General features: G+C 35.9%; 2 protein-coding genes across 3 annotated transcripts; one reads left to right on the top strand and one right to left on the bottom strand.

Annotated features, from left to right (window-relative positions):
• The first annotated feature begins 362 nt into the window (after nt 1-362).
• On the top strand, nt 363-2,362 carry LOC125836178 (uncharacterized). Its single transcript, XM_049515281.1, has 2 exons — nt 363-721; nt 1,426-2,362. Exons 1-2 carry the CDS (start codon nt 574-576, stop codon nt 2,199-2,201), a joined length of 924 nt encoding a protein of 307 aa, XP_049371238.1. The 5' UTR covers nt 363-573; the 3' UTR covers nt 2,202-2,362.
• A 3,671-nt stretch (nt 2,363-6,033) lies between these two features.
• LOC125836163 (probable galacturonosyltransferase 13) lies at nt 6,034-11,990 on the bottom strand. Of its 2 annotated transcripts, none has more exons than XM_049515263.1 (6): nt 11,313-11,990; nt 9,921-9,976; nt 9,605-9,763; nt 8,092-8,682; nt 7,383-7,685; nt 6,034-6,740 (listed from the first exon to the last, which is right to left on the bottom strand). In XM_049515263.1, the coding sequence occupies exons 1-6, from the start codon at nt 11,524-11,526 to the stop codon at nt 6,459-6,461; spliced, it is 1,605 nt and encodes a 534-aa protein (XP_049371220.1). In that variant the 5' UTR covers nt 11,527-11,990; the 3' UTR covers nt 6,034-6,458. The 2 variants fall into 2 exon arrangements, with proteins under 2 accessions (XP_049371220.1, XP_049371221.1); XM_049515264.1 differs by having other exon boundaries at nt 9,605-9,760.
• Between the last annotated feature and the right edge of the window lie 1,422 nt (nt 11,991-13,412).

Below are 13,412 nucleotides of genomic sequence, written 5' to 3'. Positions count from 1 at the left end.
TAGATATTTTCTAATTTGAAACGGACTAAAAAGAAAAAGTAAGAAATATAAATTGAAACGAAAGGAGTATTATGGATTTTTTAAAACTTAATACCAAACTAAGAAAGAAAGAAAGAATGAAATGACAGAAGAAAGAAGGTTAAAGAAACAAGAAGTCATACTGGCAGTCTGTGGCTAGAATCACAACACATCACTCATAAAGTGCACTAGATTTCTTCAGATTAAACCTTAGCCAATTCTAACTTATAAGAACCAAACAATTTCTTGATAACTTTTGGCCTATCTGCTTATGTGTAAAGCCATATCCATTGGCCCATACTTTTAGGAATTTGACTCTGCCAACAATGAAAAAGCATCCTACTTGTACTGGATTAGCTCAAAAACTTCATGTGGTCTACATGTAACCACATTCTCCATATATAACACAATGAATTCTCTCTTTATACATCAATCCCTTTTTGCTATATCCACTTATCCAATATATATACAGTGATCAGTTTCTTTTTATAGCAAGAATCTCTCTAAATCTGCAGTACTATTTGGCTAATTAAGGCAAGAGATTCTCAAACCAATATGGAAGCTTGCTTTGTAACTTCAAAGCCCTTCTCAGAGAAACTCTTCCCTTTGATAGGATCAAGAGTTTCTTATTCTACAAGGAGGAGGTCATTTGTTAGTCAATTTCATCAGCCAAAAAAAGTTGGCAATCCTTTTTCAGTGACATGTAAGTGCCCTGCTTCTTGTTTTCTTTTGCATCTCAAAGGTACTTTCGTGTAGGCTCTAATGAGTCAGTCCAGTAGTGATCCAGATCAAATCTCAATGACCTCCTAAGTTAGTTGCACAGAGTCATCACTTTTGATACCGCATCGTGTCAGATTTTCCAAAAATATGCTACTTTTGGAGAATCCAACACACATCCATTAACATTTTTAAGAGTCTGAGGTACGTATTGACCTCATGATCACTAATGTAAGCGGAGTGAGGATTTTCACTAAGGGTGTCAAAATATAAATGACACACGAACAAGCTAAAGTATTTCAACATCTAATATAAGTAGTGTAATTTTCTATCAAGGAGGTTCGAACGAACCCCTCGGTCCTATCTATCTCCGCCATTGGTATCTATCTATCAACACGATTCAAAGTATGAGGGTCAAACCATCTAATTTTCAAGTTTTAAAAAAAAAATTAAATTTACATATTTAAATACTAGTATATAAAAGAACTACTAATCACAAATCCATAATTATTAAGAATTTAAATGCTTTTTAAAATATGTATGAAACATTTTGATCACATAAATTTTGGCATATAGAGCATACTGTAAGATGAAACAAACAAAGTATGCACAAAATTTTCAGGTAATTTTCAAATTAAGCTATAAAAAATGATCAGGTAAACATATATTGAGAAAATTTTGTACTTGTAGGTTGCCAGGCAAGTTCACCATTGCCATCACCTTCACCTCAAGATGAAGAAAGACCTTTCACTGAAACAGACTGGCGATCATTTCGCGCAAGATTAGTCGCCGGCGAACGAGCTTCCCGGTCGGAAGATCCCTCCTCCGTCGTCAATCCCGACACCGTCGACGATATTCCTCCGCCTCCGGCCGTCACAATCGGCACCAAATGGGCCCACACCATTCACGAACCCGAAAAAGGTTGTATACTCATTGCTAGCGAAAAGCTCGAAGGCGTCCACATATTTGAACGGACCGTAGTTCTCTTGTTATCAATGGGCCCAATAGGCCCAATGGGCTTAATTCTGAACAGGCCTTCACTTATGTCCATAAAGGAAATGAGATCGTCTGTCCTTGACATGTCGGGGACATTTGCGAATAGGCCGTTGTTTTTTGGTGGGCCTTTAGAAGATGGGCTTTTTTTAGTAAGCCCAAATGAAGGAGGTGAAGATGGGCTTGGAAAAAGTGGAGTTTTTGATGAAGTAATGAAAGGTTTGTATTATGGAACAAAAGAAAGTGTGGGGTGTGCTTCTGAAATGGTGAAAAGGGATGTTGTTGGGGTTGACAATTTTAAGTTCTTTGATGGGTATTGTGCATGGGAAAAAGATCAATTGAGGGATGAGATTAAAGCTGGTTATTGGACTGTAGCTGCTTGTAGTCCAAGTGTAATTGGGCTTTCTGATGTGGGAAGTGTTGGGCTTTGGGATGAAGTTCTTGGGCTTATGACCCATAAGAAAGTTTGGTGAGCTGAAATGATCATTTAATTTGTAAAGAGAGGATATGGGTTTCTGTATTAATTGTAGCTTGAACTTTTGAGTTAGATTTGTGTTGTTGAAAGTAGAAGCCCAAATATTGTAAATTATTATTATGCATTGAAATCCTATGAGTTTTTAACCAATTAAAAAGATAATGAAACTATTGTCTAAGTTGCGCGGACTCTTTAATTTTGATGTCATACCTTCTTCTAATCCTCTAATTCATGTATTAGCTATACATATCTTAATATCAAATAGAATGTATAGATTGATTGAAAAAATATAACAAATAAGGTACCAGTAATACACAAAGCTAATATATGCATTTTTTTTTTCAATTTCTAATGCACTCTAAAAACGAGCCCTTGAGGGGGTTGTTTGGAACACAAATTAAATTATTCTGAGATTATAATCTCTGAACTAATTTATCTCATCAGAAGATGGGATGAAATAATCCCAAGCTGGATGAATAAAGGTAGGATATCTCAGATAAAATTTATATTGCATTTGGTAGATGGTACAAATACCGTTACCAAACATAATATAAATTTTATTCCAAATTTAATCCTTGGACCAACCTGAAACACCCCGCTCATTCGAACGCAAGACTAACTCATACTTTTGGGATAAGACTAAGAGATCAATGTGTTAGGAAATATGTTTTAGGAGGTATTTCAATTGAACAATGATTGTATGTTAAGTTTTGAAGTTAAGCGAGTTGTAAGATAGAAGTCGGAAAAAGTTATTGTAACTTTCCTTTAAGGAATTCTCTTAAAATTTGGATAAAATATGTTGTGGGTTTTCTCCCGATTGGTAAAGAATTAGTGGTCCCCCATATACCAAATTGAAGATCTATGAGTCTAGTTTCCAACGCATTAAATCGTTTGTCCACACGACTTCAGAATAAAGAGCTATTGACCTTTTCGTAAGACTACACAAATAGGCACGTAAAGGTGGGGCCCTAGCCCCTATGTTGGTTTAGCTTTATAAAAGTTGTTTGAACTTCGTTCTAACTCATAAAAAACAACAAAAAATCATACAAAATCAAAAGGAAAGTCCCTAAATTCTCCATGGATATTGGTTCCTTCAACTCGGAAGTTTAACCAAAGTTGCTCTACATAGCGAGCTCGTCGTTTTGGTATAGTTTTTTCCATCGATTTCATAGGTGTTGTGACAACGAGATATCATATGTTTATTGAGTATTTTGCAGAAGCTATGGATATATATTGGTAAGGTAAGGATCTCTACACTTATCTATTTGTTGAATCGAGATTCTAAGCTTCTAGTTATGAAAATTGGAGTTTCCGATGACTTGTGGTAACTTCTTGTTGATATTGGCTCCGACTTTTGTTACTTCAAAGAGGTAGATTGTTTCTCATGGTATTTCAAGGAAATCATTCCCTTTTGATCCTCCTTCATAATCCTATGTCTAGTAGCATTTTTATAGATTTTTTAGCCACAAAGTGGTGTCTTGGATATTGTTTCTCTGTAAAGACCCTTTGAACTGGGGTTGGTTTGATTCTAATCGGAGTCATGTAAGAAGGTTGTTGGATCAAATGACGTGAAGTACATCTAGAAATAGTGCCTCGGGAGCTCGTCACTCCTTTGAGATGTGGTTAGCATATTGTTGTTGGATTTAACTGTCATTTTATTATTATTATTGGCCTCATTTTATGCTTTGGAGTTGCCTGGTCATGATGTGACATTAACACCTTATTAATTGTCAGTGGCTTATTCTCGCAGCCTTGTTGATTCTAGCAATTAATGTGCTATGATAGGTTGGTCAAGTTTCATACACATACCTTTGAGGCTTCAATTAAAAGGTATGTTAAGACTATTCCTCTTTTTTGACATGTTTCCTTAAAGCTTAGAAGAAATACAAATTCCAGAAATTCACTCTTAGAGTTCGAGAATCCAAGCGCTGTAGGGTTGTTATTATTGATGTACTCGTACCCATAATTGTTGGTGATTAGCTACTTGAGTTGTTATATCCCTCTTAGTTTGTTGGGACTCTTACTCTATTAGTAGCGGTCCTATGTTGGGCATGACTTAGAGATTATTGGTATAGATTGATTATAGCTTAATTGCTCCTTTTTAGCCTATTAGTTGTTTATTATTACCCTTGGGATATTGTGGTTAGTTGCAGGTATGTGATTTTTGCATACGGGGCTATAGTGATGCCTAAAAAGGCTATGAACTGCCTATGGGGCTATGTTGTTTCTTAAGAGGGTTATATGCTGCCTACGAGGTTGTATTAATGCCTAAGAGGGCTATAAACTGCATGTGGATTTATGTTATTGCCTAAGAGGGCTATGTGCTGCCTACGAAGCTATATTATTGACGAAGAGGACCATGTGACTGCCTACGCGACTAAGGGGATAATGGTATGGGTATAAAGATTGAATTAACACCTTATGAGCTTATGGGGGCTGGGTAGGTGGTCTTTTTTGCTGTTTGTACCTTCCGAGCTTATGGGGGCTCGGTTTGGTTGTTGTTTGATTATTTTTGTATGTTTAGTTTCAAGAGCAGGTCAGTACGCTTATCGTATTCTTGATTTCCCTACTTGATTACTTTCAATATATTATGATACATGTTCATATAGTTTATTGCCTTTCATACTCAATACTTTATTTCGTACTGACGCCTCATTGTTGGGGGCACTGCATTCATGCCTACAGGTCCCGACATATGACTTGATAGACCTCCTTAGTAGCATAGTTGAGTTTCAGCAGGTTGCTTCCGGAGCTGTCAGAGTTTAGAGGTTTGTTGGCTTTTGTTGTATATAGTTTTGGTAGGTCGAAGCCTTGTCCCGACCAAACTTTACTACTCTTAGAGGCTTGTAGACTAGTGTGTTGGGTCGTATAGCCATGTTGGTCTTGTTTGCTGGTTGGCTGAAGTTTGATGGTTGTTTGGTGTATTGTCTTGATACATAGTTATTTTCAGCTTCTATTTAGAGATAATGGCAGCTTTGATGGCCCATATAGAGTTCATGTTTTCCTAGATATCATGGTGGCTTTGATGACTTATGTTCTAGCTGACTATTTCTTGCGTAACTGTTTTTTTATAGAGCTATCGACAAGGGCCTTGCCGACCAAGGACTTATTTTTAAGCCAATTTTTTTTTGTTTTCTTTACTATGTGTGGCAATTATGAGCTTTTAGCAAATGGTTCAACAGGATCGACACTTAAGCCTAAGTTTTGGCATTAGGTGCCAGTTGCGCCCCTTGAGTTTGGGGCGTGACACAACCCAGCCCTAACAACTGACTAACTAACCTTGAATATTGTAGTCTCATCTAGTAAGGTAACATACTGAGTCCATTACATGATGCATCCAAACATTGAATACATTACTATTGATTTCATGAATCATTTCGTAAAGTAATCTATCGAGCCCACTTATTGATCCATCCAAGCATAAAATACATTAACGTTGATTGTATAACTCTTTATTTCAGAGCATGCTATGAAGAAAGTGACACACACAGATAATAGTAAAAGTTGAAACAACTCATGTTTCTGAAAGAATCACATCCCCAGTTTATGCTAAAAACATGGAACAGATAAGCAAAGATCTGTGAGTGAAGAACATGATAAAAAAAATAATCTGATCTTGTCTATAATATCTCTTGATCATACAAAAAAGTACCAATATGTATAACCTACACAGTTCATTGACTAGGGACTTAAAATTTTCTATAATCTACAGTCTAAAATGACAAGATATTGATTTAATCAAGAAAACAAGGGTGATGGCGATCAAACTGACTAGGGAAAAAAATGAAATGAAGTCAAAAGAATCATCTCAACCTCTAACGGAACCAAATGGATAGCCATAAGTGAGCGCCACCATCCTAGCATTTCTTCTCAGGATGTCCCAATTTTGTATCACTGATGGTAACAGTGCACAATTTATGCCACTCCCCAATATTGCCTTCTAATTAGTAGACGTATGCTACATCCACCTAAAGTGCAAATATAATGTGTACTTTGTCACATCAACAAGCTAGGCAACAAATTTTTATTTTACAGATGGGAAGAATGAATCTCATATCCATGCTAGTGTCGCAGGTACTCTTCATAGAAGTGAGTCAAAGTAGCACATCCCATACCTGAATATATCCCAGCCAATTCTGTTAAGTATCAGAATCTCCTTCTCAATTCGATTTTAAGTTCCCTAGCAAATATTCAGCAAAGCCTATGCCATTTGAATTTCTATCCTGCGTATTGTCCTTGCAGCATAACACATACACTACTCCAATATGTGGCAATTCCTAATAAAATCATTGGTGTTGTTAACATACTTGGTCCAAAAAGGACGGAGATGCTCAAAGCCTATTTCAAGCCAAGGCTTCGATTGACCATTGTAATGAATGACAGCAGCCTTCTTCACATTCTCAACATTGGTATTATTCTGATAGCCCAAGCCAAGCATGTGCCACGACGGGTCAATAGGATGAACATGACCTTTGAATGCAATCAAAGCAGGAGGCAGTGTTCCAAGTTTCCACATTGTCAAGTTTGACTTTAGATTCTACAATGATCAAAAAGCTTCAGAATGCCAACCAAAAGCTTATTTCCATTCACCAAATTGAGAAAACGCTGAAGACTAGATTGCATGATTTCAAGTTGAATTGCAATTATAAGTAGATCAAATTATTCAAATGTTTTCAGAACTGAAATAATAGATAAATCCTTGAGTGGCATAATACAACACAATTTAGTCACCCAACATCTAATGTACACCAATCCCATTGGGCAATAATAGGTAAAGCAGAGATTCCATGCCACGCTAATACCTTGTTTATAGAAGAACGGACACAAAAGTAGACAATACAGACCTCTAGAACCTTCAAATTTCTTAGTCACAATATCTGTGAAGTGTCAAACAGAAAACCAAGATCGCAAAGCTTATCTCATATAACAAGCAAAAATGCTGAACTAGGACGTACTTGTGTCTCCTAGATGAACGTGTCACTAGAAAAAAGTTAAATGAGCCACAAAAGAAGACAAGTAATATGAAGACATAAGCAGGAATACAGGAAGAACTGCAGCTTTTGAAAGATTAAAAAAAAAGTAATCTCCAGCTCTTGAGACCAAAAAATAATGATCTTGTGGAATTTAGAAAATTCATATATTTAAAGATTAGGTTAAGAAAAAATGAAGATGTGATTACCTCTTTAAGCCATGAATGATAACTATCTCTTATACTTGTCTTTCTCCATGCACGCAAGTCAAAGATATTCATCCCATAAGCCCATGCACACTCATCGGGGTTCAAATTCTTTGCAATGAGAGGATGAGAAAAATTGAAGTAATTTCTGAATCGCTTAGACATCACCCACCTATCTTCACCTTTACAGGTCTCAACAGCTCCATTCACCTTACCATTCAGATCAATGTCCCACAAGGGGGATAGGTCACGCTGAATCACAATATCATCGTCTAAGAAAACCACTTTATCAAGGTTCGGGAAGAGCTGCAAAATACAACACAAAATCTCAAACTTGTACCGGTAAGAGAACATACATATCTATACAGTGCGGAATTAGAATTATCATTGTCTCTAGATTTATCCTGGAATTGTATTCCTGAGAGGTTATGATTAAAAATTTAACACTAGTGGTATTCATTTATCACTTTTTCCTTTTCATTTGTTTGCCTTTTGTTTTGATAAGGTATAAAACACCCTCCCCTCCGTACCCCTACGCAGGAGCTCAACAGCGGCCCTTCCCACATTTGCTCTGTTAGCGACTTGAATAACCAACCTTGTCCTTACTAGGTTATCCCTCTCTTGTCAAGCCTTTTTGACCTGACGATTTCATCCTTCCAAATTATAAGTTAGAGCAACAGAAGACAATTTATGACGTATGACAACGTGTTACCTCTGGTAAATATACGCGGATATGATTTAGCAAGGATATGTATTTTGGACTTCTGGCCTGTAATTTTGAGGCAAAAGAGCGTGGAGTAATATCACTGAGATTGGCACCTGCAATATGATTTCCATGGTAGTATTTCCGAATCCCATAATGGCTCTCAACTGCTTCGAGCACGGGAACATTTTCTCTTGTCAACCAGTCAAACTGATGAATACCTTTAACTTCCACAATAGCAGGAGAGACAGGATTCAGAGCAAACCATGAATGCATGCCTGCATATGTTTTCTTATCAGTGATGACATGGAAAACAATCTTTTCAGGTTTTAGAGATGACTGCACGCCAGAACTGACGACAACTGACGCAGCTAGGATGTTATCAGTTGACAGTACAAAATGGTGCAATGAGTTGTCGGAAAGCAAAGGGAGTAGTTCTGGTGAAGGCAATTGTTTGCGTGCATGAGCATTGGTCGAGTATTCATCAGTCAAACGCAGTGAAAGACAGTGAATGCCTTTTGGAACTGCACTTGCTGCAAAATGTTTATTCGTTAACTCAGCAAATTTTGATTCCCTGATCTCCCTTTCAGATCTCTCCATCTGCAAAATAGTGAATTCATCATATGAAAAGAAGAGTGTAAAGAAAAGTTTAATAAGGGCTATTTATAGATCATCCGAACATATACATAAATCTGAATGCATGCATAGGCATTAAAAGAACCACAACTATGGGGTAGATAATGTTGCTCAGACTCTTCACTTTCAATGCCCTACCCGTGTCGACATGACATGGGTGTGAGATCTGTACTGGCTGTGGTCAACCAATTTTGGGTACTTTTACCAAAATCGACGGAGAAACCCGGGACAGATACAATGATTTATGCAATCAAAACTAAAGCTAAGGTGAGATTGAAGAAAATGGAATAGCTTTTATATAGAAAAATGTCTATGTTACACATTTTCCTTTCATCTCCTTCAATGGTTCTCCTCTTGATCAATATTTTCTCCTTGGAATACCTTGTAAGTTTGATACTTGAATTATTTTTAGCCGAATCCTCACACCCAAATCCGTACCCCCCAAATCTTAAAATTTAGATCACGATGGATCCACACCTGTATCAGACACCCACACCCAAGGCCAAGCAACTTATACCAAACTTTATTTTCTTGGGTTTTTGATAAGTTACGTTATATCAAACAAATAACTGCAGCACCTAGTTCGTTGCATAGCAAACATCACAATGAAACGTGCAACAAAATCTTCAACAGTAGGATAACATTCAGAGGAGAAGAAAAAGTATTGGTATCCTAGAACAAACAGGCTATGTATGACAGGAAGAAGGGTTCTTTGCTATTAATGACCCAATCTCATGCATTTCATTCCATTATTCATATATTTCTGTATTTGTCCCTGCCTAAAACAAAAGGCAATAGAAACAATAAAGCAAAATGAAAATGCAGAATTAATGCACCTAGAAATAAATGGTACGCAAATAAAGAGAGATCAATTATATGCACATACCATTCCCTTCAACATCAAAGCAAATTCTTTTGTGCTGTGCTTGTTGTTTTTTACTTCAGAAACCAGTTGACTATATGACTCTGGGAGCTTCAAGCCAGCAGGCACTTCCTCAGAGTTCACTTGATTGAGGATCTTAACAAAATCCTTAACAAGCTTCTGCTGAAACAAAAAATGTAAAGGCTTGGGCTAAGGAAAGTATTCCACTTAAACTTGTCCAAAAAAAAAAAAGGAAAGGCATTCAACTCAAACGCTCAACAAGATTTGAAAACTAGGACATGAAACCAGTAACAAAAATGTAGATAGAAGTTTGTTTTACCCCTGAACCATCAGATCGCCCAAGGAGCTTTGGTCCCAATCGTCTGCCTAAACAATCTGAAGATCAATGTGAAGGAAATGAGGTTATGTCTCAGGAAAATCATAAAGAAAATGAAAACTAGCACCCTTTCTGGAACTGAATTAAGAGAGAAGCAAGCAGCAAGCACAAGCATCATAACTAGATCCAACAACAAGACCAAATTCAAACAGCACCTGTAGACACACTGGTATTTTTAAGGCTGGGGTCCAAAAAACAAAACAGTCTGTCCAGCAAAAGCTTCTTATGTCATTTCTTTGGAACAGAGAAACAACATTTCGAAATATCCCAAAGCAATTGAATGATGTGATATGAAATTGTGAACTGAAGAAACTTGTGATTCAAAATAGCACAAAAACCTAGATAACAAACCACAATTACTGACGGTGTATACATAGGAGAATTCGTCGCACATGCAAGAAGCAATATCTAAAATCTCACTTACCAGATACCTTAGAACAAAATACGTGACACAGCACTAAGCCCCCACCCAAATGCACACAGATAGTCAGTACTTCAACTCATATCACATTCTCCCTCTTTTCCTTTCTAAGGGATATTTGTCATCAAACTGAAATACTTCGATAGGGTAAATAGAAATAATCAACACTGCTTTAGTAAATCAGATAACACTCAACAAACTAAGAAATAAAACCACTCCTACCACATTACCAGTGAGAGGGAAATGATTTAATACCTATTGAACTGTGACAAAATCCAGGCAACCTAATAATCAACTGATCAGTCCACTACCTTCCTTTTTTTATCGGTCTGACCACTCAACTATACCTCAAGGCTCAAGTCCAAGCTAATTCGTCAAGGAAAAGAATCCTCTATATATTGTGTTATATTTGCTCCCATTTTAATCAAATATTGTCGAGTAATTTGTCTAAAGAAAATCATGGGTTCTCTAAATCCCACACTAATTCCTACCCAAACTTAATGTAAGTGCAACTAAACCGTAATCCCAACTAATTGGTATCACCCATATGGATCATTTGCTTTCATAGTTACATTATGTTCTAGTTTTAGCTACTTTTGCATTGGTTGCTAGAGATTATAGCTTTTCTCGGACAACTACCCTTCATGTAATTTTAGGTCTATCTTGTCCCTTTTGGTACGTACCCTCTATCACCATAGTGTTGCTTAACTGGTGCATTTACAAGTCTACACATAAAAAGCTACCTAATAATAATGAAACACGAAAGTTTCCACCTCAAGCAACAATTTTCAACAATGGAGAAGCAGAACATGATCTAATTAACATTACAATAAAGGAAAACAAAACAGAGAAAAAATATTAAAGATCTAGCTAACAATGCAATAAAGGTAAATGGAGGGAAAAAGATTAAGTACCAAATGAGGAGCATTTGTTGACACCTTCAAGGGTAACAAGAGCAGTGAGAATGAAGATAAATGGCAGCAAGAAAGCGAGGAAGAGTATGGTGTGAAAGAGTTTTCGGTAAGAGAATTGGCGAGATGCGACCTTGATCTTCATCAAATCACCTAGCCCTCCATTGCTATTTGATATTGTTATACTTCTCATGCTAGGTGAGAAGTGCAGCTGCATCTTCCTCCCTTCTCCACCCCAACTAACTTCTCTAATCCAATCACCACCCTATCCCCAATTCACCGCAACTCCAAACGAAGCTAAACAAAAAGCTACCTAAAATAAGGGACAGCACCGACTATCTCTCCCTTGATTCTACGCAGTGGGGCAATCTTAAAACAATCAAGAAATGCTCTTTTTCACCACCAGATCCACCACAATACCAATTTGAAGATTCTTAACCTCTTTTCCAATTCTGGTTAATGCTTAAACCGTCCAAATTCGCTCTTTTCACCATCAGATCCACCAAAACAGAAATTTTGAGGATCTTACCGTTAACGGTCCCTTTCGAGACCAATGTATTGGATTCTCTCACCTCCTCCCAAAAACCCAAACCGAGCTATGGCTTCTATAATAAACCGAAACGTCTACAACCTTTTATATCAATTTCTTCATAAACACACACACATCTGTGTGTGCAAAAAAAAATTGAAAAAATAATCTCTGTATGAAAAGAATGAATTAATCAACCCCAAATAACAAAAATTTGAATCTGATGAATAATCTGAAAAAAATCGGAGGTGGGAATTTGTTCTTGAGCTGAAATGAGCTAATTTTTTTCCTGAGATCAGAAGAATGGAATACAGAAAGAGAAAAAAGGGGAAGATGGGATGGTAATGGCCTATTTTTGTGTTATTCTGTGTTTTTTTTCTAATTTTTATGGATAATTCTTTCTCTATTTTAGGGGGAAAAAATATTAAGTTTTAATAACAAATTTTTTAATCTATTTATTATTATAAGAAAACTTGTATGACATAACAAAAAAAAAAAAAAAAAAGCATGTGAGAACTTGGAAGAGAGAGAGTTATTCCTAAATCTCAAAATTATGACAGATATTTTCAAGGAGAAAAAATCATTTTGCATATAAAAATAGGTAATTAATGTTATAAGTAAATTATCAAAAAATAATTATTGTTTTTATATATTAATAATGACAAATAAAAATAAAAAATTATTTTTAAAATAATAGATAAATAAAAGTCAACCAAATAAATTGACTATTTAAATTTTCTTACTCCTTTATTCTCTCGATTCCACACCTCGTGATTTCTTTCCCTAGACCTTATGTAAAAGAAAGAGAATGATTGATTTCGCTAATTGATGTTTTTTTAAATAGTATACAATATAGTTTAACACGAAATGAAAATTGAAAGTTTTCTAGTATTTGGTATTCTCTCTGCTTCATTCTGTGTGGCGCTCATTTTTTTAAATCCGTCTAAAAAAAAAAAGTCACTTTTATTATAGTTAGAAATAATTTAATTTTAAAATCTATTTTATTCTTAATAAAATATTTATAACCACACAATTATGACAATTATGTAAAGATTATTTTAGACCACAAGTTTCAAAAGTTTTTATTCTTTTCTTAAATACATATCATGTCAAGTCAAATGGCGCAACATAAAATGAGACGGAGAGTATAATATATAAAAGGAAAAAAATACTTAATTAGACAAACATTCCCACCATATTTATTATTTCTCCCTATAGTTTGAAATTATTACATATTGTCCCACTAATTAGTAATTTCATATCATATTTAAAGTCAAATACACCTAGATACATATATTTAAAACATGGAGATAGGTGAGCGGGAGAAGGAGAGAGACGAATATGATAGGAGGGAGGCGAGCGAGAGAAACGAACGAGATAGGAGGGAGGCGAGCGAGATAGGAAAGAGGTGAGCAAGAGAGTGAGATACATGTGAATCCACTTAGATACAATGTATCTAGAATAAATTTCACATAATTTTGACCCTATGTATCCGAGATACATGTATTTGAACGTATCTGGACGCGTCAGATATATGTATCAGAAGTCTAAAATCTAGTAAGATATATAATATT

This window comes from Solanum verrucosum, unplaced genomic scaffold, assembly GCF_900185275.1.
Source record: "Solanum verrucosum unplaced genomic scaffold, falcon-dt-bn FXZP01000278.1, whole genome shotgun sequence".
In the NCBI taxonomy this organism is placed as follows: domain Eukaryota; kingdom Viridiplantae; phylum Streptophyta; class Magnoliopsida; order Solanales; family Solanaceae; genus Solanum; species Solanum verrucosum.
Note: the sequence above shows the minus strand (reverse complement) of the source record. Positions and strands in the feature narration are given on the sequence as shown.

What these genes read in the sequence shown, in the direction of transcription:
- LOC125836178 (XM_049515281.1), top strand. Translation starts at nt 574, where the DNA reads ATGGAAGCTTGCTTTGTAACTTCAAAGCCCTTCTCAGAGAAACTCTTC. An exon ending in CAATCCTTTTTCAGTGACAT is followed by an intron (nt 722 to 1,425) that starts GTAAGTGCCCTG and finishes TTGTACTTGTAG; the next exon opens with GTTGCCAGGCAAGTTCACCA.
- LOC125836163 (XM_049515263.1), bottom strand. Translation starts at nt 11,526, where the DNA reads ATGCAGCTGCACTTCTCACCTAGCATGAGAAGTATAACAATATCAAAT. An exon ending in CTTTGATGTTGAAGGGAATG is followed by an intron (nt 8,683 to 9,604) that starts GTATGTGCATAT and finishes ACTATTTTGCAG; the next exon opens with ATGGAGAGATCTGAAAGGGA. An exon ending in TCCGCGTATATTTACCAGAG is followed by an intron (nt 7,686 to 8,091) that starts GTAACACGTTGT and finishes TGTATTTTGCAG; the next exon opens with CTCTTCCCGAACCTTGATAA.